Here is a 24,215-nt window from a genome sequence, read left to right as displayed (position 1 = left end):
GTAGAGTCTACCCTTTGTCTTTGCCTGAGACTGAGGCCATGTCTAGGTATGTCCAAGAAAATCTGGAGAGAGGATTCATCCGTAAGTCCTCCTCTCCTGCTGGTGCAGGGTTTTTCTTTGTGGGAAAAAAAGACGGCTCCCTGCGTCCTTGTATTGATTACCGAGGATTAAACAATATCACGTTAAAGAACAAGTACCCGTTACCATTGATCTCAGAACTCTTTGACCATCTACAGGGGGCGAAAATCTTCACCAAACTAGACCTTCGTGGAGCTTATAATCCGCGAGGGAGACGAATGGAAAACCGCCTGCAATACTCGTGATGGGCATTTTGAATACCTTGTCATGACCTTTGGACTTTGTAATGCTCCTGCGGTTTTCCAGGCCTTTGTTAATGACATTTTTCGAGATCTGTTGTACAGCTGTGTGGTGGTATACCTGGATGACATTTTAATCTTCTCTCCCAATATTCAAACCCATCGTGTGCATGTGCGCCAAGTGTTACAACGTCTACGAGAGAACTCTCTGTTTGCCAAGCTAGAAAAATGCCTCTTCGAGAGAACCAGCCTGCCTTTCTTGGGGTATGTCATTTCCGACCACGGACTTTAAATGGATCCAGCCAAGCTGTCCTCAATTCTCAACTGGCCTCGTCCGGAAGGACTCAAAACGGTCCAACGCCTGCTAGGATTCGCAAATTATTACCGCCAGTTTATTCCTCATTTCTCCTCTATGACGGCTCCTATTTATGCTCTGACCAAAAAAAGGGTTAATGCTAAAGACTGGACCGCGGAGGCCGAAGCCGCATTCCAAGCTTTCAAAGCTGCCTTCTCTTCTGCCTCAGTCCTTCATAGACCGGATTCCACCAAACCATTTGTTCTGGAGGTCGATGCTTCTTCTGTGGGAGTTGGAGCTATTCTGTCCCAAAAGACTTGTAGAGGGAGACTGGTGGCCTGCGTTTTTTCTCCAAATCGTTCACATCTGCTGAAAAAAATTATGGAATTGGAGATAAAGAACTTTTAGCTATTAAATTGGCCCTGGAGGAATGGAGACATTTGCTTAAGGGTGCACGGCACCCCATCATCATTTACACAGATCATAAAAACCTCCTATTGTAAAGGATCTGCCAGGCACAGCTTCTGTATCCACACCCATAGGTAATCAGTCTGCACCTGCTTCTATGTCTGTGAGACTGACTCCATCTTCCACCACTCAGGATGGCAGGCTTAGGAGTGGGAGAGCCTATCACAGCCTGGCCAGACGGAGCTAGCTCCCGCCCTCTGTCTATTTATACCTGCCTTTCCTGTTCCTCCTTGCTTGTGATTCTTCTCTGTTGGTTTCCTGGCCCTGCTGCAGCTTCTTGAACTACTTGTCCCTGCTTCGTATTGACCCTGGCTTACTGACTACTCTTCTGCTCTGCGTTTGGTACCTCGTACACTCCTGGTTTGACTCGGCTTGTTCACTACTCTCCTGCTCTGCGTTTGGCACCTCGTACTCTCCTGGTTTGACTCGGCTCGTTTACTACTCTTGTTGCTCACGGTGTTGCCATGGGCAACTGCCCCGTTTCCCTTTGTTCTGTGTTTCATTGTCTGGTTGTCTGTCGTGCACTTACTGAGTGTAGGGACCGTCGCCCAGTTGTACCCCGTCGCCTAGGGCGGGTCGTTGCAAGTAGGCAGGGACTGAGTGGCGGGTAGATTAGGGCTCACTTGTCTGTTTCCCTATCCCTGTCATTACACCTATATTTACAGACTGCTCAACGCCTAAACTCTCGTCAAGCTCGGTGGGCATTATTCTTCTCCAGATTCGATTTTCAGCTTCATTACAGACCTGCTGGAAAGAATACCAAGGCTGACGCCTTATCTAGCTGTTTTGACCCCACAGACCAAGAGCCCAGCCCCCAGTTTATTATAGATCCGAAACGTATTGTGCTCCTGCTGAAGTGGTACACATTCCCCGAGGAAAGACCTACGTACCCCCGAAACAAAGGGATTGTGTTCTGCGTTGGGGTCAGGCACCCTAGCATCAAAAGGACTCTCGATTTGAGTGGTCGTCAGTACTGGTGGCCTTCCATGTCCCAAGACACTAAAGACTTTGTTTCTACCTGCTCTCAAAATAAAGTCTCCCATTCAAGACCTGCTGGCCTTTTGCACCCCCTGCCTGTGCCTGACTCTCCCTGGTCGCACATTGCCATGAACTTCATCACCGATCTGCCTAGTTCTGCTGGGTGTACCGTAATCTGGGTTGTGGTGGATCGCTTTTCCAAGATGGCACACTTCGTACCTCTCTAAGGCGTTCCGTCATCTTCCCGACTGGCAACTCGGTTTGTCGAGCACATCTGTCGCCTGCATGGTCTTCCTAAGCACATTGTTTCTGACAGAGGAGTTCAGTTCAAATCCAAGTTCTGGAGAGCCTTGTGCAAACTGCTGGAGGTCAAACTAGACTTCTCTTCCGCGTACCATCCCCAATCCAATGGTCAAGTAGAGCGGATAAACCAAATATTTGAAGATTTCCTCAGGAATTTCGTGTCTCTGAGACAAGACAATTGGGCAAGTCTGCCTCCATGGGCCGAATTTGGCTACAACAACCATACGGGGGAATCTACCCGCTCTTCTTCTTGGTGTATGGCCAGCACTCAGGAATTCCCCTACCAGTCTCTGTGCCTTCTGAGGTTCGTCCACCGCGACTTTCTACGGATTTGGCAGACGGCCAAGGACTCCATCCACAGAGCCGTAGCCAGGTTTAAAAGAGACGCAGATAAAAGACGCAGGATACCGCCGCAGCTCCTTCCTGGGGATAAAGTCTGGCTATCCACCCGGTACATACGTCTGAAGGCCCCTTGTTACAAGCTGGCTCCTCGGTTTCTGGGTCCCTATGAAATAACTAAACACATTAACCCAGTAACTTTCAGACTTCGCCTTCCTCAGTCCCTAAAGATCTCTAATTCCTTCCACATTTCTCTGCTGAAACCCACCATACTCAACTGATTTTCTAAGAAAATTCTGGTCCATCCTGTACCAGCGGCTGATGCCGAATTTGAAATTCAAGAGATCCTGGATGTCAAACGATCACGGGGGAGATTATGGTACCTAGTGAACTGGAAAGATTATGATCCTGAGGAGAGATCATGGGGGCACGTGGAGAATATCAACGCCCCAGCTCTCATCAAGGACTTTGCGCGAAGGTTTCCAAGCAAGCCTAAAAAGAGGGGGCGTAAAGGGGGGGTACTGTAACGACTGCCGCGCCGTTCCCACGGTCTCTGCTCCGGTTCCGGCGCCCTCCCTCATCAGCTGCTCGTCCTGAGCTCCACTTACCCGGTCCGGACGCTCTGCAGGCCCTGGATGGCGTCAGGTGAGTGCAGCCATTACCTCCTTCCGCGGTCTGCATCCTCCTTGTGCGGCTGCAGTCACTAGAGGGCGCGCGTGCTGACTTGACCTGCCTTAAAGGGTCAGCGCGCGCCTTAATTCCCAGAACTTCCTATTTAAGGTTCCTCCTCCCTTACATCCCTGCATGTTCAACCAAGTTCCCCGTGAGTTCCCTGTGCCCTAGTTCCCTGTTTCCGTTCCTTCTGCCTTTTGTCTGGTCTTCCCTTTACTGACCTCTGCTTGAACTTGACTATCCTTGTCTGCCGCCAGTCTTGACCTATTGCTGCCATACCCGTTACGACGTCTGCCGCCTGCCTTGACCTATTGCTGCGATATCCGTTACGACGTCTGCTGCCTGTCCAGACTTCTGCCTATCCATCCAACTGCCTCTACCCGCTGTGCCAAGCGTTGCCTGGGTTCCAAGCACCATCTCCCAGACGACACCGAGGATACACGAACAAACCGGTGAGAACTGTTATACCTATAAATGAAGATTAAATTTCTCATGATGCCACACTCTATGCTTCTAAATATAATAGTATCATAAACTGTGCCCCTGAATATAATAGTACTATACACTCTGCTGAATATAATAGTGTTATACACTGCACTCCTGAATATAATAGTACCATACACTGTGCTGAATATAATAGTATTATACACTTTACTCCTGAATATAATAGTACTATACACTGTGCTCCTGAATATAATACTACTATACACTGTGCTGAATGTAATAGTATTATACACTGTACTCCTGAATATAATAGTACTATACACTGCACCCCTGAATATAATAGTACCACACACTGTACTCCTGAATATAATAGTACTATACACTGTGCTGAATATAATAGTATTATACACTGTACTCCTAAATATAATAGTACTATACACTATGCTGAATATAATAGTATTATACACTGTAGTCCTGAATATAATAATACTATTCACTGCACCCCTGAATATAATAGTACTATACACTGTGCCCCTGAATTAAATTGTGTCAAACACTGTAAAGTAAAACACCACACACACTAACAATGCCCCCTGTAGATAGCGACAGTCAAAATGCTCCCCTGTAGATAGCGACAGTCACAATGCCCCCTGTAGATAGTGCCAGTTACAATGACCACTGTAGAAAATGCCCCTGTAGATAGCACCAGTTACAATGCCCTTTTTAGATAATGTCCCCTGTAGATAGCGCCAGTTACAATGCCCTATGTAGATAACGTCCCCTGTAGATTGTGCCAGTTACAATGCCCTATGTAGATAACGTCCCCTGTAGCTTGTGCCAGTTACAATGCCCTATGTAGATAACGTCCCCTGTAGATTGTGCCAGTTACAATGCCCTATGTAGATAACGTCCGCTGTAGCTTGTGCCAGTTACAATGCCCTATGTAGATAACGTCCCCTGTAGATTGTGCCAGTAACAATGCCCTATGTAGATAACGTCCCCTGTAGAGTGTGCCACTTACAATGCCCTCTGTAGATAATGCCCCCTGTAGATTGTACCAGTTACAATGCCCTAAGTAGATAATGAACCATGTAGATAGCGCCACTTACAATGTCCTCTGTAGATAATGCCCCCTGCATCTTTTACCCCCAATGCTGCCCAGAGCAAAAAAAAACATTCTCACCTGTCCCCGTTCCCGCTTCTTCCTCAGCGACGCAGGACTGGTCAGAGACCAGACTGCGTCATCCATCGTAACGGAGCAGTCGGCGTGATGACATCATCGCGCCGACTATGTCATTAGTAAAGCGCCGAATGGGAGGAAGGGAACGGATAGTTCCCTGTCTCGACAGTGCTACAGTAAGCAATTGTATCCGCATCCTAATTGGGTGAGAGGTCCCGCTTCACTCCGGTTCTCTGAACCGGCTGTAAATTTAACAGCCGGTATGGGAGAATCGGGGCGAACTGGTCCCCCTTCCAGCCTCGGGCCCTGGGCACTTGCCCAGATTGCCCTCATTATAATGCGTCCCTATGCCAGAAAGGACCCGAGCTTTGGACATTTGAAACCTGTCTGTGTCTTTGTAAAGTCTGACTTCACTCTGGCCAGTGAGCTAAATCCCCACAATATATATAATATATATCTGTATCCATATATACTCAGTCAAGTCACATTATTATGACCACCTCCTACTTTTGACGTCGCCAGCGCATAGCCCATGAAGGAAGCGATGTGTCCTGGGCTGGCTTGGTCGGTATATAAGGTGTGCGATCAGCTGTACACATATCACTCATTGGTGCCATGGGTAAAAGGGGCGATTTATCAAAGTTGCAAAAAGGAATGATTATTGACTTTCAGGCCAAGGGTCTGTGGTGAAAGAGTATCGTGAGTGGACAAATGGCACCATTGGGAATAACCGTCGTGGAAACTGCGGAGCACTACGTGCCATTGATGTGAGTGGTGAACGTCGGCTACGAAGGTGCACGAGGGCCGAACGACATGCTACAGTGGAGCAGCTCACTGTGAAAATCAACCATGGGGCTACCAGACGTGTGTCTAAAACAACAGTTGAGCGAGCCCTACTGCGTATGGGGCTCCGAAGCAGATGAATAATCACTGCTCCTATGCGAACAAAGGATTTGGACCACCAATGATTGGCAAAGGGTTGTCTTCTCCGATGAGTTTGTTTTCTGCTTCATCGAACGGATGGATGTTGTCGTGTCAGGCGAGAAATAGAGAACAAACAACCACTGCTGGAAGAACACAAGCTAGTGGCGGCAGCGTTATGGTCTGAGGATTTTTTTCATGGCATAATCTGGGCCCGCTTATCCATGTGGAAGGCACTCTGAACCGATTTGGGTATGAATCCATCGTTGCAGATCACGTCCACCCATACATGCTGTTTGTCTTCCCCTTGGGAAGATGGAATCTTCCAGCCAGACAATGCGACGGAGGTTACTCTGGATAATAGCTGGTGGTCCTAATAATTTGACTCTATCTATCTATCTATCTATCTATCTATCTATCTATCTATCTATCTATCTATCTATCTATCTATCTATCTATCTATCTATCTATCTATCTATCTATCTATCTATCTATCATCTATCTATCCATCCATCCATCCATCTTGCAATAACATCTCTAAATCTCACAATGTTCAAATTAAATATTACCAGCCAGATCCATAGACATGTTGAAAAATATATTTGCCCCTTTGGCAAAAACCACATGGAACGCCTGACAATTGTATCCTTCTTTCAGATGCAAAAAATATTAAGTCTTTTCTGTGTTTTCAGCCTCTGGATGTAAACAAGAATGTTTTCATATACTGAACGGAAACAGAGATCTTGAAATAGATAATAATGGAAATGCAAAGTATATTATAACATGATTTAGCTTTTTTTACATAAAATTGAAAACCCCTTTAAACTTCTGTGTCAGCTGTGAGAACTGTCATATTTCTAAAACTGAGCTTTTTATCTTCCCTCTGTCTACTAACATGCCTAAAACTGATGTTTCTATTTCCATGTACTACACTACTCTCACTCTGTACCAGTCCGCTGCTTTGGAGATAAATTTCATTCAGATTTCAAATTATACACTACCGTTCAAAAGTTTACGGTCACTTAGAAATTTCCTTATTTTTGAAAGAAAAGCACAGTTTTTTCAATGAAGATAACATTAAATTAATCAGAAATACACTCTATACATTGTTAATGTGCTAAATGACTATTCTAGCTGCAAACGTCTGGTTTTTAATGCAATATCTACATAGGTGTATAGAGGCCCATTTCCAGCAACCATCACTCCAGTGTTCTAATGGTACATTGTGTTTGATAACTATGTTAGAAGGCTAATGGATGATTAGAAAACACTTGAAAACCCTTGTGCAATTATGTTAGCACTGCTGTAAACAGTTTTGCTGTTTAGAGGAGCTATAAAACTGACCTTCCTTTGAGCTAGTTGAGAATCTGGAGCATTACATTTGTGGGTTCGATTAAACTCTCAAAATGGCTAGAAAAAGAGAGCTTTCATATGAAACTCGACAGTCTATTCTTGTTTTTAGAAATGAAGGCTATTCCATGCGAGAAATTGCCAAGAAACGGAAGATTTCCTACAACGGTGTGTACTACTCCCTTCAGAGGACAGCACAAACAGGCTCTAACCAGAGTAGAAAGAGAAGTGTGAGGCCCCGCTGCACAACTGAGCAACAAGACTCTAGTTTGAGAAATAGACGCCTCACAAGTCCTCAACTGGCAGCTTCATTTAATAGTACCCGCAAAACGCCAGTGTCAACGTCTACAGTGAAGAGGCGACTCCGGGATGCTGGCCTTCAGGGCAGAGTGGCAAAGAAAAAGCCATATCTGAGACTGGCTAATAAAAGATAAAGATTAATATGGGCAAAAGCACACAGACATTGGACAGAGGAAGATTGGAAAAAAGTGTTATGGACAGACGAATCGAAGTTTGAGGTGTTTGGATCACACAGAAGAACATTTGTGAGACGCAGAACAACTGAAAAGATGCTGGAAGAGTGCCTGACGCCATATGACAAGCATGGTGGAGGTAATGTGATGGTCTGGGGTTGCTTTGGTGCTGGCAAAGTGGGAGATTTGTACAAGGTAAAAGGGATTTTGAATAAGGAAGGCTATCACTCCATTTTGCAACGCCATGCCATACCCTATGGACAGCGCTTGATTGGAGCCAATTTCATCCTACAACAGGACAATGACCCAAAGCATACCTCCAAATTATGCAAGAACTATTTAGGGAAGAAGCAGGCAGCTGGTATTCTATCTGTAATGGAGTGGCCAGTGCAGTCACCAGATCTCAACCCCATAGAGCTGTTGTGGGAGCAGCTTGACCGTATGGTACGCAAGAAGTGCCCATCAAGCCAATCCAACTTGTGGGAGGGGCTTCTGGAAGCATGGGGTGAAATTTCTCCGGATTACCTCAGCAAATTAACAGCTAGAATGCCAAAGGTCTGCAATGCTGTAATTGTTGCAAATGGAGCATTCTTTGACTAAAGCAAAGTTTGAAGGAGAAAATTATTATTTGAAATAAAAATCATTATTTCTAACCTTGTCAATGTCTTGACTATATTTTCTAGTCATTTTGCAACTCATTTGATAAATATAAGTGTGAGTTTTCATGGAAAACACAAAATTGTCTGGGTGACCCCAAACTTTTGAACAGTAGTGTATATAATCAGGTACACGTTATGTCACCATGACTTTAACCCCTTGCGTACCTTCGCCGTAATAGTACGTCGCTGGCCGCTTATTCCAGCGTACCTTCGACGTACTATTACGGCGCAGGAATAAACTGTCACTATGTGAAATCACATAGTGACAGAACAGCGGCGGCAGCTGTAATTGATAGCTAACCGTCTCTGCTACCGGCCTGGGGACCAATTAGCAGTCCCCAATGCCAGCGATTGCTGTGATTGGTCAGTCTCTGAAGACTGACCAATCACAGCCGTCTGTGACGTCGTCTGCAGGAGAAAGCTCCTGTCACTTTCTCTGATCTCCTCACTTCTGTGAGATACGTGAGGAGATCAGAGAAAGCGGTGTAAAAAAAACAAAACACTATTTTTATTAACCCCTTCCCGAAAATGGGCGTATAGTAACGCCCTGAGGATGAAGCGGGCACAGGAGCTGTGCTCGCTCCATCTTCATCGGATGTCGGCTGTAATATACAGCCGACAACCCACTGCAACTACAGCGATCACTGTCCTCTCCGATCGCTGTAGTTTAACCCCTTAAATGCCGCTGTCAATAGCGACAGCGGCATTTAAGTGATTGATACAGAGGGAGGGGGCTCCCTCTGCACCCCATTGCCCCCCCCCCGCGAAAAATCGCGGGGTTCTGATGGTTGCGATGGCAACCAGGAAGCCTAGCAACGGCTTCCTGGTTGCCAGGTACGGGAGCCTATTAGGTCCTGCCCAAGGCAGGATGTAATAGGCTCAACTGTCAGTTGTAAAGTGACAGTTACAATACACTGCACTACATCAGTACATACAGAAGTAGTGCAGTGTATTGTACAGGGGATCAGAAGATCAGATCTTCCAGTCCCCTAGTATGTGTAAAATAAAAAGTGAAAAAAAAAGTAAAAAAAAAGTTTTAGATAAATAAATAAATACAAGTTTTACATAATAAAAACAATTATCGCCTTGTTTCCCTTATCAAGCCCTTTATAATTAGAAAAAAAATGAAAAAAAAGACAAAAACTAGACATAATAGGTATCGCCGCGTTCGTATTGGCCTGACCTTAAAAAATATAATATTATTTATCCCGCACGGTGAACACCGTAAAAAAAATACCATAAAAAACAATGGCAGAATTTCCTTTTTTGGTCACGTTGTTTCCAAAAAAATTGAATAAAAAGTGATCAAAAAGTCGCGCGTAGCCAAACATGGTACCAATAAAAACGACAGTGTGTCACGCAAAAAATGTATGTACTCCGCACAGATTACATATGCCCCCACATTATAAACTGAAACGCCAGTAAAACACTAAACAAAACTACTACCAAGCAAAATCTGCGCTCCAAAAGCCAAATGGCGCTCCTTCTGGGCCTGGCAGTGTGCCCAAACAGCGGTTTATGACCACATATGGGGTATTACCATACTCTGGAGAACGGCTTAACAATTTATGGGGTGTGTGTCTCCAGTGGTACAAGCTGGGCCCAATGCATTGGGCACTGAAATAGCATATATGTGGAAAATGTCAATTTTTAATCTGCAACATCCACTGTGCACTAATTTCTGCAAAACCTTTGGGGGTCAAAATGCTCACTACACTTCTAGATGAATTCCTTGAGGGTGTAGTTTCCTAAATGGGGTCACTTCTCGGGAGTTTTCACTGTACTGGTACCTCAGCACAATGCAACATGGCACCAAAAACCAATTTTGTAAAATCTCCACTCCAAAAACGAAATTGCGCTTTTTCCCTTTAGACCCTTGCCGTATGTCCATATAGCCGTTTACAACCACATATGGGGTATTTCCGTAATCAGGAGAAATTGTGTAACACATTTTGGGGTGTCTTTTCTCCTGTATTCCTTGTGGAAATGAAAAATTCTGAGCTAAAGCTACAGGTTATTGGAAAAAAAAATGTTTTCATTTTCACGGACCAATTCTAATAAAATCTATAAAACACCTGAGGGCTCAAAATGCTCACTACAGCTCTAATTTAATTCTTTCAGGGGTACAGTCTCCAAATTGGGATCACACCTGGGGAATTTCTACTGTACTGGTACTTCAGGGACTCTGCAAATGCGACATGGCCCCCAGAAACCAATTCAGCAAAATCTGAGCTGCAAAATCCAAATGGTGCTCCGTCCCTTCTGAGCCCTGCCATGGGTCCAAACAGCAGTTTATTACCACATAATGGGGTATTTCCGTAATCAGGAGAAATTGCTTTACAAATGTTGAGGTGCTTTTTCTCCTTTATTCCTTATAAAAATTAGAAAATTCTGTGTTTTTTCCAAAAAAAAGTCTCTTTTCATCTTCACAGACTAATTCCAATAAATTCAGCAAAAAACCTGTGGGGTCAAAATGATAACTATACCACTAGAAAAATTCCTTGAGTTTCCAAAATGGGGTCACTTTTGGGGGGATTCCACTGTTTAGGTCCCTCCAGGGCGTTGCAAACGTGACACGGCACTGAAAACCATTCCAGTAAAATCAGAGCTCCAAAATCCAAATGGGGGTTATTCCCTTCTGAGCCCTGCTGTGGGTCCAAACAGCAGTTTATTACCACATATGGGGTATTTCCGTAATCGCGAGAAATTGCTTTACAAATGTTGGGGTGCTTTCTCTCCTTTATTTCTTGCAAAAATTAGAAATTTTTACGTTTTTCTAGAAAAAAAGTAGATTTTCATTTTCACAGACTAACTCCAGAAAATATAGCAAAATACCTGTGGGGTCAAAATGCTAACTATACCCCTAGATAAATTCCCTGAGGGGTGTAGTTTAAAAAATGGGGGTCACTTTTGGGGGTTTCCACTGTTTTGGCACCACAAGACCTCTTCAAACCTGACATGGTGCCTAAAATATATTCTGAAAAAAGGAGGCCCCAAAATCCACTAGGTGCTACTTTGCTTCTGAGGCATGTGTTTCAGTCCATTAGCGCACTAGGACCACATGTGGGATATTTCTAAAAACTGCATAATCTGGGCAATAAATATTGAGTTGCGATTCTCAGGTAAAACCTTCTGTGGTACAGAAAAAAATGTATTACATATGAATTTTGTAAAAAAAAATGAAATTTGAAAATTTCAGCTCTACTTTCCTTCAATTCCTGTAAAACGCCTAAAGGGTTGAAACACTTTCTGAATGATGTTTTGGATACTTTGAGGGGTGCAGTTTTCAAAATGGGGTGTTTTATGGGGGTTTCTAATATTTAGGGCACTCAAAACCACTTCAGAACTGAACTGGTCCCTGAAAAAATCGCTTTTTGAAATTTTCTTAAAAATATGAGAAATTGCTGCTAAAGTTCTAAGCCTTGTGAGGTCATAGAAAAATAAAAGGATGTTCAAAAAACGATGCAAACATAAAGTAGACATATGGGAGATGTTAATTGGTAACTATTTTGTGTGGTATTACCATCTGTTTTACAAGCAGATGCATTTAAAATGGGAAAAATCATAATTTATTCATATTTTCGCTAAATGTTGGTGTTTTTCACAAATAAGCAATGAATTTATCGACCAAATTTTTGCACTAAACTAAAGTACAATATGTCACGAGAAAACAATCTCAGAATCAATTGGATAGGTAAAAGCATTCCGGAGTTATTACCACATAAAGTGATACATGTCAGATTTGAAAAAATGGGTCTGGTCCTCAAGGCCAAAATTAGCTGGGTACTCAAGGGGTTAAGAATATTTCCTACATCCATTATTTACTTACTGCACTGACTCCAAGGAGGACCACCCTCTGTGTCTCTAAGGTTGGTGCACGTCCACTCTTAATTTCATCATAATCTCTGTTTCTATAATTGTACACATGATCAGTTAGTTCTTATAAGTTATTTGTGAATTATCCCATAAGAAATAGACCCTAGTGGCAAGTGATTGTCACCAAAGTCGTCTCCAAATAGGATTGTCTTCTGCTGGACCATTAGGGTCCACTATTTTTTCGGAGCCTAGGCCCACGGAGGATCCACTGGTACACTGTTGGGCCAGTTTGACCCTGCCTACATTAACCCATAGCTTACATTATGTGATTTACTAGTTGGATGTCACCAAGGTAGCTCCCCTATAGGTGGCAGCTTAAATAGCAGACAAGCAAAATACCAAGTCTAAAGGCAAAACTGTAGTTGGTTGCAGCAGATGTTAGGGAAGGAGGAGTTGGAGAAATTCAAGGACAGAAAACAGGGCAAGTAACACAAAAACATCAGATAAAATATCTTTGCAAATAACAAAAACCTCTAAAACATTATTGTTCTGCCACTGAGGCCTAGAACTGAGCAAATATTTATAGATTGTCTTGATGTCTTCGAACACAGCCTCAGGATATTTGTGACACAGTCATCACACATGCGCCTATGTCCAGAGCAAATCACCAAGGAACAAAGGAAAGACAGGAGCCAGAAACATGACAGCACAATGCCCTAGTCCAACAGAAAAGTCACTAACAACTGGCACCAGGCCTAATCCTATATTAGCATTAGGTTAATTTGGCAAATAACATATTTTTTGTGACTTTAACCCCTTTATGACCACCCATACGCCTTTTCACCGTGGTCATTAAGGGTACTTATGCCACAGCGATGTGAAAAGGCGGTGCTGTCACATAAGCTTGGCATGGGTATCCTGCGCTGGCTAGAGTGGGTGTCAGGCTGTTTAAAGACAGCTGAGCTCCTGCCTGCTGGGCAGGATTGAAGTTTGCTTAGATCCCGCCCATTTAACCCCTTAGCTGACGCGGTATGTAAGTGGTTTTAGAGGGAGGGACTACTTCTGTCATCCCCCCCATAGGCACCACAGGTACGTGATCGTGGGGTGTCGATGGGTTTTATGGCAGCCAGGGGTCCAACAAAGGCCCCCAGGTCTGCCTTCAGTGTATGCTTAACAGAATGCCTGTGAGTTTTATACTGACAAGAGTTAATAAATCATTGAAATTTGAAAAGTGCAGCTGAGGGTCATAACTGTACATACCGCAGCCGTGGCGCCGTGTCATAGACTCTTGTCGTTGTTATTTATGTGAGCGCTTCACGACAACTTCAGACCAGTGAGTGATCTGTAAAACTGGAATAACTGGAGTTAGTTCACATACTTTCCATGGCTGCGAAGTCAGCAATGAGAGTTTGTGAATGAATTTCTTACATTGTAACAGATTTTCCAGCCGTTTACAGCAAGTGGAGCTGAACTACATTTAGAAACAGAATGTTTTACATTATTTCTATACGACTCTCAGTGCCTTAAGATAATATGTTGTCCAGACTCAAGTATATGACCCCAGAGGAAATAATGCAGCAAAAATCACTGAAAATATTGTATATTACATAATCGTCAGCTTTATACTTGTCTAAAGCTCGCCATAGAACTGACCAGCCTACAAATAACCACAAAAGGCCATGTTCACACGTTCAGGTTTCTATCAGGATTGAGCTGCGGATTCAGAATACGCTCAAATTCCGATGGCAATGTATGTGAATGGGATATTTTATACCCCATCCACACGCTCATGAAAATATCCATGCAGAATATATTTTCTGAAAAATCCACGGAAGATTTGCTTGTGACATGAGAACATAGTCTAATTGTTCATAGTGTTATTAAATCATAGGATAATTTGCTATTGTTTTTGGTAAAACCACGAACACCCCGACGGAACCCCCGAAAACCTCTTCTTAGGAGCGGCCATCAATTTATGATCAGTGGGGGTCCAAGTCCGTTCTCCTGGACCCCCACAGATCAGCAGGAAGAAGGGGGGGTAAACTGTAGTGTCAGCCGCCATACGAATGCGCCATCAAACAGGATCCAGCATTGACACAGTGCCTAAGGAAGGTCATGGTATTGACCAAAACGTTGCACTGTCACTGGCTATAAATAAATCATTCATTTGGAAAAGAATTTCCCCTCCGGTGTGCATAGTAATTTCTCTCTATCATTTTACCAATGACAATATTTTGCATTGGGGCCCAGAAGTTACAAGTTTAGCCTCACTTTTATCATGATAACTGGTGCCAGATGCCAAATTCATACACACTGGGGGCTATTTATTCAGCTATATATTGTATGTAGGATGTTATAAAATTTCAAAGATTACTTTTAATAAACGGATTCAATGCAAATCTTCATCCACGCAATCACTGTGTTTAATGTCAGAGGACAGAATTGTATTTTTTTTTTACAGACGTTTTCTACCTAAATCTATATTTCATAAAGTTTGACAGGCTGAGATTGGAAATTTCATGTGTTCAGTGTTGCCAAGCTACTTTCCGTTCAGGCTCTGACACACTAATGGGCCCCTAATACCACAAGGCCCTAAAGGTCCAGCAGAAGACAACCCCATTTGGAGCTGACTATGGAGCCAATCACTTGTCACTAGAGTCTATTTCTCATGGGTGATTCATAAATAATCTATTAGGCCTTATTGGGCCTATATATAATCATACAATGAATGTCAATGATAACAAGAAAGAATATAAAGAAATCAAAAGTGGACGTGAACATACATACCTACATATATATATATATATATATATATATATACACACACACACACATATATATATATATATATATATATATAGATAGATAGATATGTGCCTATATATACAGGGTGGGCCATTTATATGGATACACCTAAATAAAATGGGAATGGTTGGTGATATTAACTTCCTGTTTGTGGCACATTAGTATATGGGAGGGGGGAAACTTTTCAAGCTGGGTGTTGACCATGGCGGCCATTTTGAAGTCTGCCATTTTGTATCCAACTTTAGTTTTTTTCAATGGGAAGAGGGTCATGTGACACATCAAACTTATTGAGAATTTCACAAGAAAAACAATGGTGTGCTTGGTTTTAACGTTACTTTATTCTTTCATGAGTTATTTACAAGTTTCTGACCACTTATAAAATGTGTTCAAAGTGCTGCCTATTGTGTTGGATTGTCAATGCAACCCTCTTCTCCCACTCTTCAAACCCTGAAAGCAACACCGAAGAAGAAATGCTAGCACAGGCTTCCAGTATCCGTAGTTTCAGTTGCTGCACATCTCGTAATTGCACTCATAGCAATTGTCCTATTCGGCCTCCCTTTGACTTGAACTTGGTCAAGGGTCCACTTTATTTTCTTTGCTCTCTGCTTTATTTTGTCTTTTCCAATTGTTATTTGAGTCTTCACCAAGTCAAAAGTGTCAAAACTGTTGGATTTCCCACAGCGCTTTTTTATAGTCCAGCTTTCACGGCCACAGGAAATAAATCTTGGCTAAAACATCCTAAACTTTGCATATTTAATTTATATAAATGCTAAATAGTTAATAATTGTTCCAAGGCCGTCTACTAATTCATACACCCCTGTTTCCATCGAACCTACAACAAGTGAGGCGCCAATAAAATATTTGTAGAGAGCCTACTCCATCACATTAAAAGGGTGTGAACACCTTTGCAACCAAGTTTTTTATTAATTGCTCCAATGCATCTAAAATGTAAAAAAACTTAAGCAACTTTGCAAATATTGTTGCCAATTCTTTGCGTATGCATCTCTAATGCATACTGTACCTGTTTCCACAGTTACAGACTACAAACAATGTGCGACTAGGACAGCACAAAATGATCGTATATTTATAATTAAGAATTATTGTAAAGTTGTTTCCTTTTTATATTTGGCCCTGTTCACATCTGCGCCGGTGGCCTCCGTCACAGATTCCGTCATTTTTGCTGAACAACATAGAGCACTATTGATTTCCATAATGTGACGGATCAGGCGATTCCGCTTCTGCTTCTCTGACGGAGCACAACAACGAAACATCTAACGCACAGGCAGTGTTACATAGCCTTAGATGCACTGGAGAAACAGCAAAAACTGTTGCAAAAGTGGACGACAAACTCTTTAAAAAAATGTAATACAGATTTTTATAAATCTCATGTTTTTTTTTCTGCCGACAAACACGATAAGACACAACAACAAAGCTGTAGAGGTAAATTTCATGCATATTAATTGAAGTGAAATATACATGGCTAAGTGCTGTTGCTCGTGCTGTCCAAAAAGTTTTGCTCCTCACAATAGAGGCCATCCATGAGATTGCAGCCACCTCCAGAGAAAACACAATTTGTCTTTATTTTACACACTAGGCTTGATTTTGTACAACAGATTTTTTTCCTATCTTGTAAATTGGTGGAAACAAGGCTTCAAATCTTACAATGAACAGGATGTTGAGGGTTATTTTGTTTGTACTTTTTAAAAACTAATTTTCAGGAACATTTCCTCTCAAAAAGTGATTTCAATTAGAACCAACAATCACACGGAACAATTTGTAGTGTGGAGTTTCAGGTGACAATGCTGCAAAGTTGTAATTGGTATAAGTTGATAATATATTCTCTTGGCGATATATATATATATAGATTTGTAACTACAGGGGTTGCAGAAGCTGCAGTCACACCTGGGTGCAGATATGTAACTTGAAGTTCCTGGACCCCAATTCAAAGTATGTAACAGGGCCCCCATCTACCATATGTGCTATACCGATAATTACTTATGTGGCAGAGGGGCCTTTGTACCCCTGGGTGCGTCTGCTACTTCTGCACCACCTATAGCTATGTGACTGGCTGGGCACTGGTGCCTGAGGGGGCCCATTTGCCTCCCAGCCCCAAGGGAGGACACCAGAACTGCCACTGACATGTCATAATAAGAGAACCTCGTTACAGATTTGCATCGTGGCCCTGGAGCTTCAAGTTACGCCTCGGTGTATACAGTTAAATAATATTGCTTACTTGTTTAATCCCTTGAAGATCAAACTTATTTTGGTCTTAAAGGGGTTGTACCAGAATTGACATTTATCACATATTCACAAGTCAACAAGCTCCACCCCATAGACTTGTTCAGAGATAGGCAAACCCTTTAGACTTTTATTATACACCTATATATATCCCGAGCATAGTTTCAAAAGGCAAATACTTACACAAATAATACCAAAAAAAGTGTCTAAGCCAGAACAATCATGCAGACCAAATAGGCCAAAAAAGTTTTTTTATTTTTATATAATCTTTATTAGTCCAAACATTTGGACAAACTACACCCTTACAAATATATACAAACAGTTAAAAAAAACATATTAAAAACAGCGATTAATACCAAGTCGCCGTAGATATATATCAATACTTGTCCACCAAGGAATCAATGTCTAGAATAAGATCCCAGATAGGGCAACTACAGAATGTATATGGTCAAATGCAAAAATAGTAATTCAATTACTTGTGGCTGACATGATGGTAGATGGAAGTTCCACCTGAAGAGACACCTGAGGCTGTTTTAGCTATAGGTTTTTTATCTTTTTGTATTTATTTTCTAGGGGTGGGGGTAGTTTGTCCAAATGTTTGGACTAATAAAGTTTATATAAAAATAAAAATAAATTTCGGTACTATTTGGTCTGTATGAATGTTCTGGCTTAGACACTTTTTTTTTGGTATTAAACCGATTAGACTCAGTCACAACTTATTAAAATGTCTTTACAATCTGTCCCACAGACACTAAAAAAGTGGTTGGCATCAATTGATTCTAACCTAAGCATCTGTAAATCAGAATTTCTAAATGTGTGGAAGAAATCCAATAAAAGGGAAACTGTGAGAAAAACAAACAAATTCCCTGCAGCTCATCATCAGACACAATACTGTGCCATAAAAACATACATGCTACTATAAATGCATTTAGGTCTATTAACAGTGGGGACCCCTGCTCTCACAAAAGGGAGCAGTACCGATAAAAAAAAATATTATAGAATTGCTTTATAGGCCGTTTTCTAATACACCTGTGCACCTGTGTATATTCTGTAGGTTGAATATACCCTTTAATTTCTAAAATGCCAGTATCCTGCTCCAAAAAGTACCTGTCAGCTCGTCTCACATGTCGGTTTTAGTAAATACTTATATTTTCTATAACATAACAATGTTGAAGCATCTTTTCTTGGAACTCTGCAATGTGTATCATTCCTCTGTTGTTGTTCCTGGAAATCTATAAATAAATTGAAAAATGGGTGTTGTCAATAGGAGTTTGTCCCTACACACTCTGATACTGTTCAACCAGTGCTGACACTGTTAGGGACACAAAAGGGGAATAGTAACCCATAGTTCCAGGAGGAATAACAGAAGGATGGCGCAACATAGATTCAAAGCTTCACAGTATTGTTACTTTACGGGGAATACAAGTACAGCTTTTACTAAAACACATGTCCTCTTTAATAATTAAAGCATGCTTCCAATGAATATTCAGTTGGGTTTATTTAAACAATTTGTACTCTTCTTCAATATATGCTTATAATAAACAACTGATTTGCACGCAAACTGAATTAAAAACAACAAATCTAAGTGAAGCTTTATGTCCCATCATGACGCCTGTCCATGTCAAGTATGTAAAATGCATATTAGTAGCGTAAAATGCATCAACAAATATTCCATTAATGTCACTGAAAAACAGAATTCATGTTCTTAATTACAAAAGCCAAGCCGTGTAAAGCTCTGATTAAAATCCTGCTTTAGCAAGCACTTTGCTGCCATGGTTTGTATCTATTTCTATTTCTCCAATGCATCTAAAATAAAATATGGAGCAACTTTGCAAACAGTCTTGATTAAAACTCTCCTAACATTTGTGCATATAGCTCGTATACAGACCTATGTGTTTCCATGGTTACAGACTACAAATAAACCCTGTGTGTAGTCTGATCCTCCAGTTGTTATTCCCCTTCATCTACGCCTTGCTTTTTGCTAACCTATCGTACAGGCAGTAGTAGAGGTGACAGAGAGAGTGGAGTAACATATTATTGCGAGATGAGACTAAACAATGTTGTCTTGTATTCTGTTACTACAAAGACAGAAAGGTTTGCATAGGAGCTGCATGCACTAAACGGTAAGATATTTTTAATCAAATCTATTTGCAAAGTTGTTTCTTTTTTTTTTTTTTTGTTAAATGCACTTGACCATTAAAAAAATAAAATAAAATTTAAAAAAATGGTTGCAAAGGTGAAAGTACCCTTTTAACCAGAGCAGGGACAACATCTACATGAAGATTTGTATGTTTTGTATGTTCTCATGCTCCAGGTATTCTTGTTTCTTTAAACATACCAAACGCATACCATTAGGTCAATTGGTGTAAATGTACCAAATATATTAACGACGTGCAGAATTTTCAGCACTTATTACTAGTGGACATGTACATCAGTCATGAGGCGTGCTTTAACGCTGCATATTTACGACACAGTGATGTCAGGGGAGCACGAGTTCTGGACGTTTAACCCCCTACATGCTGTGGCACCTTATTGGTTTAACGGATGGAGGGACTGTCTGCCTTGTCTATGTGCCTATCAGGGTATGTGCACACGCAAAATCAAAAACGCCTGAAAATACAGAGCTGTTTTCAAGGGAAAACAGCTCCTGATTTTCAGACGTTTTTTAATCAAAGTCGCGTTTTTTTGCGGCATTTCTAATGGCCATTTTTGGAGCTGGTTTTTCTATAGAGTCTATGAAAAACGCCTACAAAAACGGTTGAAAAGATGACATGCACTTCTTTTTCTCGGCCGTTTTTAAAAAAAAAACGGCCGCGTAAGAAACGCCCCGTCGGAACAGAACGCCGTTTTTCCCATTGAAATCAATGGGCAGATGTTTGGAGGTGTTATGCTTCAGATTTTTTCAGCAGTTTTTCGGGCCGTTTATGGCCCGAAAAAAGGCTGAAAACACTCCTTGTGAACATACCCTAAGGATACATTAACAGGCATAATACATTGCAATGTAGCAGTATGATAACACGCACTATTTACGGACGTAATTCAGGTGTTTTACGACTGGGATTACGGCCGAAAATACTGCTTGAAAGCGTCGGCAAACATCTGCCCATTCATTTGAATGGGCTTTACGATGTTCTGTGCAGACGGTCATTTTTTTTACGTAAAAAAAGACGCCCGTGTCAAAGAAGTTCATGTCACTTCATGAGACGTAATTGGAGCCGTTTTCCATTGACTCCATAGAAAAACAGCTCCACTTACATCCGTAATGGACGCTGCCAAAAACGCCTACACATGCCATTACGTCATAATTTCAGCTGTAACGGACTTGCACGTGTGAACATACCCTTAAAGAAGCGATCAAGAATTGCAGGATCAAGTCACCTAGTGAAACAAAAAAAAAGTTCAAGAAGTTTATTGGAAAGAATAGGCCATATCCATAAGGGCTTAAATACATCTTACATGCCTAGTGAAATATGCCAATTACACTCCTCAACATTGAAATTGCAACACTAAGAAGGACAAGCTGTAAGCTTATGAAAATCAAGGGTGTAGCAGGTGTCGCTAAGATCTGCAAATGATGAAATTTTCAAGCACCTCGCTCCAATCTGTGGCATGTGGGAGGGGCATAAAAGCCAGATTGAAAGCAAAGTTTTTTAGCCACATGAAACCTCAAAAATCGGATCAAGTGGTGTGGGATGATTGTGCGATGCCTGTTCGATGACGTGCCAGTTATCTCCACTTGTCACAAACGGATAAGAACAGAATCCTTGAACTGAGAGACCTTGGTTTAGATCACTATGCGCCTAGGTCAAGATGTCAGCACTGTTCAATGTTGCGTGACCAGGATGTTGTGAGAACAGCAACGCACGGGAATAACAGCAAGAGGTGCGTGGAGGCAAACCTGTGCACGGACGGATCGTCTGATTAAAAGAATGGCACATAGTGATCTATTCTGTACTGCAAATGAAATTGGACATCACATCCCAAGCCTAGGGCGGCAACCAGTGTCTACACAAACCATCAGAATGTGTTTGCATGACATTGGGCTACAAGCCATACGTCCAGCTACAAGTGTTCCATTGACCACACGCCACCGCTCTCAAAGGCTATTATGGTGCACAACAAGAGTGCAAATTAGAAATTGTCAATTTTTACAAGGAATAAATGAGAAAAAGCACCCCAACATTTGTAAAGCAATTTCTCCGGATTACGGCAATAAGCCATATGTGGTGATAAACTGCTGTTTGGACCCACAGCGGGGCTTAGAAGAGAAGGAGAGCTATTTGGCTTTTGGAGCTCAAATTTAGCTGGAAAGGTTTTCGGGTGCCATGTCACATTTGCAAAGCCCCTGAGGACCCAAAACAGTGGAAACACCCCAAAAGTGACCCCATTTGGGAAACTACACCCTCTTAATGAATCTATCTAGGGCAGTGGTTCTTAACCTTATTGGAGGTACTGAACCCCACCAGTTTCATATGCGCATTCACCTAACCCTTCTTAATTGGAAAAATAAAATATGATTTTTTCAAATTCAAAACATAGGTATATATTTTACTGGTGCACAAAATGAACCATGCATCAACATCACTGTGTTCAAAGAACAAAACCATCAAAACATGATTTTCACCCAAAAACATAATAATGAATATTTACTGCAAATCAGTATGACTTCTGCTGTTGCCTTTCAGAGACCAGTTCAGAAATGTGCGGCTTCACCTTGGCAAGTGCCACTCTCATGTCATTTTCGCAACAAAGTCAGTTCCTTTTCTTAGTTTTTATGTCCAGCATCCTCAAAAAGGATTGCTCGCAAAGATATGTTGTAACAAACGGTATGAAAATCTCCAGAGCTTTCTTAGTAATAACAGGGTGCGTTACCATTTGTTGACACCAAAACGTTGAGAGCGTAGTTGTTCTGAAGGGTTGCTTTTGAACCTGGCTCTGCTGAATTTCAATGATTTCAACGAGGTATTCATCTTTGACATCTGTTGTCTCAACACTAAATGTGAATGGCTGTCTCACCCATGCTGGATATGACTCTCTTGTAGGGAAGTATCCATCGAGAGACTTTGCAAGCTCATCTAAGTGTATGGCAATTGCTTGCTTCAGTTCCGCGGGTACAGAAATGTCTCCGATTCCAGATACATCTTCGATCTTACCTACACAGTCGTCCAGCAGGGGAAAGTTTGCAAAGTTATCGTTCTCTGTTCGTCGTTTTCATAACGGTAGCTTTTTTTGAAAAGCCTTCAGGTTTTCTTCCGCTTCGATGATGTTGACTCCACCAGCCTTCATCTGTTGATTGAGATGATTGAGAGCTGCGAAGACATCAGCCATGTACGCTAAAATGAGAATGAACTCAGAATTTTTGAAGCAATCTGCATGACAATGTTGCTGCTCTTGAGCTAATTCCACACGCACGGCAAAAACACGATTCAGCACCTGTCCCCGGGATAACCACCGAACGTTAGAATGGTACAGAAGTACCTCAAATTCAGAGCCCATTTCTTTACACAGCTCACTGAAGATGCGGTGCCTCAGAGCACTATTTCGCACATAGTTCACGAATTCCACTACAATTTTTAATACTTCAGCCAGTTTTGGAGGCAAGGTTTTTGTTGCCAACGCATGCCTGTGCAGAATAAAATGCGTAACAATGATGTGTGGTGCATCGGCTTTCACTAGCGCACCAAAACCAGACTTTCTTCCCAGTATGACTGGAGCTCCGTCCGAACAAACGGCAGAAACCATATCCCACAAAAGATTGTTGTCTTTGAAAAAGTCATCCACAAGTTTCTTCACAGCGGCTGCCTTAGTTGTTATTGTAAGAGGCTTACAAAATAAAAAATCTTCCTTTATCACGTTGTCTTTCACATAGCGCACGAACACAGCAAGCTGGCTTAGATTGGAAACGTCTGTGGTCTCGTCGAGTTGAAGGCTGAATTTTTCCGGGCTTGGAATCAGATATGCAACTACTTGAGTCGAGATGTCTTTGCTCATGTCCTCTATTATGTCGCTGATGGTGTTATTTGAAAGAGGAATTTGGGATAACTTAACTTCAGCCTCTTTTCCCAGCATGATATTCACCATCTTCAACACAGCTGGTTTTATCAGTGTTTCACCAATGGTGCGTGGTTTGCCCTGCTTTGCGATCAGGTAAGCAACTTCGTACGAGACTGTGAGGATCGATTTGTTGATGGGTACAAAGCCAAGAACAGGCAGAGTAGCCTTTTCATCGACTCTGGCTCTCTTCACCTTGAATTCAGCGAGTGTTGTATTCTTGTATTTTCCATCTCCATGCAGCTTAAGTAAGTGTTCTCTTATTTTTGGCGGTGCTAGACTAGAATTACTCAACTTGGCATTGCAAATCATGCAGTTAGGACGCTGACTCCCATCACGTTCCGTTACACATGTGAATCCATATTGTACATATTCGTCCGACCACTTTCTTAATTTTGCTTGACATAGTATGAAGGGATTAAAATATTAAGAAAGAAATCACACGACATACCATCACGACAGTCACAAGTTGACTACTGTCCGCACCAAATTCCCTACAGCACCGATAGGCCAAGCGATGTAGCGTGATCACCTGCAGCCAAGGATGGCCAAGCGGGGCGTGTCATCACGAATCATATGAGTCGGATATGTGTCTTGACCTCCGCCGAACCCCTGAGACTGACTCACCGAACCCTTGGGGTTCGATCGAACCCAGGTTAAGAACCACTGATCTAGGGGTATAGTGAGCATTTAGATCCCACAGGTGTTTTGCAGATTTTATTAGAATTAGGCAATTAAAACGAATAAAAATTTTTACGACTAAAATGTAACATTTTTCATTTTTACAAGGGATAAAGGAGAAAAAGCCCCCAACATTTGTAAAGCGATTTCTCCCGAGTACGGCAATACCCCACATGTGGTCGTAAATGTTTTTTTTTGTCATTAGAAATTAATTATCCCTTTCAG

The 24,215-nt window shown here is 41.9% G+C and overlaps 2 protein-coding genes across 2 annotated transcripts in view; both read right to left on the bottom strand.

The window, feature by feature from the left end:
- Positions 1-24,215, bottom strand: part of GHR (growth hormone receptor) — a 378,351-nt gene that overhangs the window by 321,901 nt on the left and 32,235 nt on the right. The window lies entirely within an intron of this gene.
- Positions 22,470-23,621, bottom strand: LOC142686653 (protein FAM200C-like). The gene has a single exon (XM_075847529.1). It carries the CDS (start codon positions 23,619-23,621, stop codon positions 22,470-22,472), a length of 1,152 nt encoding a protein of 383 aa, XP_075703644.1.

The sequence above is a fragment of the Rhinoderma darwinii genome, chromosome 1 (assembly GCF_050947455.1).
Source record: "Rhinoderma darwinii isolate aRhiDar2 chromosome 1, aRhiDar2.hap1, whole genome shotgun sequence".
In the NCBI taxonomy this organism is placed as follows: Eukaryota; Metazoa; Chordata; class Amphibia; order Anura; family Rhinodermatidae; genus Rhinoderma; species Rhinoderma darwinii.
Note: the sequence above shows the minus strand (reverse complement) of the source record. Positions and strands in the feature narration are given on the sequence as shown.

Coding starts and splice junctions, on each gene's coding strand:
- LOC142686653 (XM_075847529.1), bottom strand. CDS start 23,621: ATGATTTGCAATGCCAAGTTGAGTAATTCTAGTCTAGCACCGCCAAAA.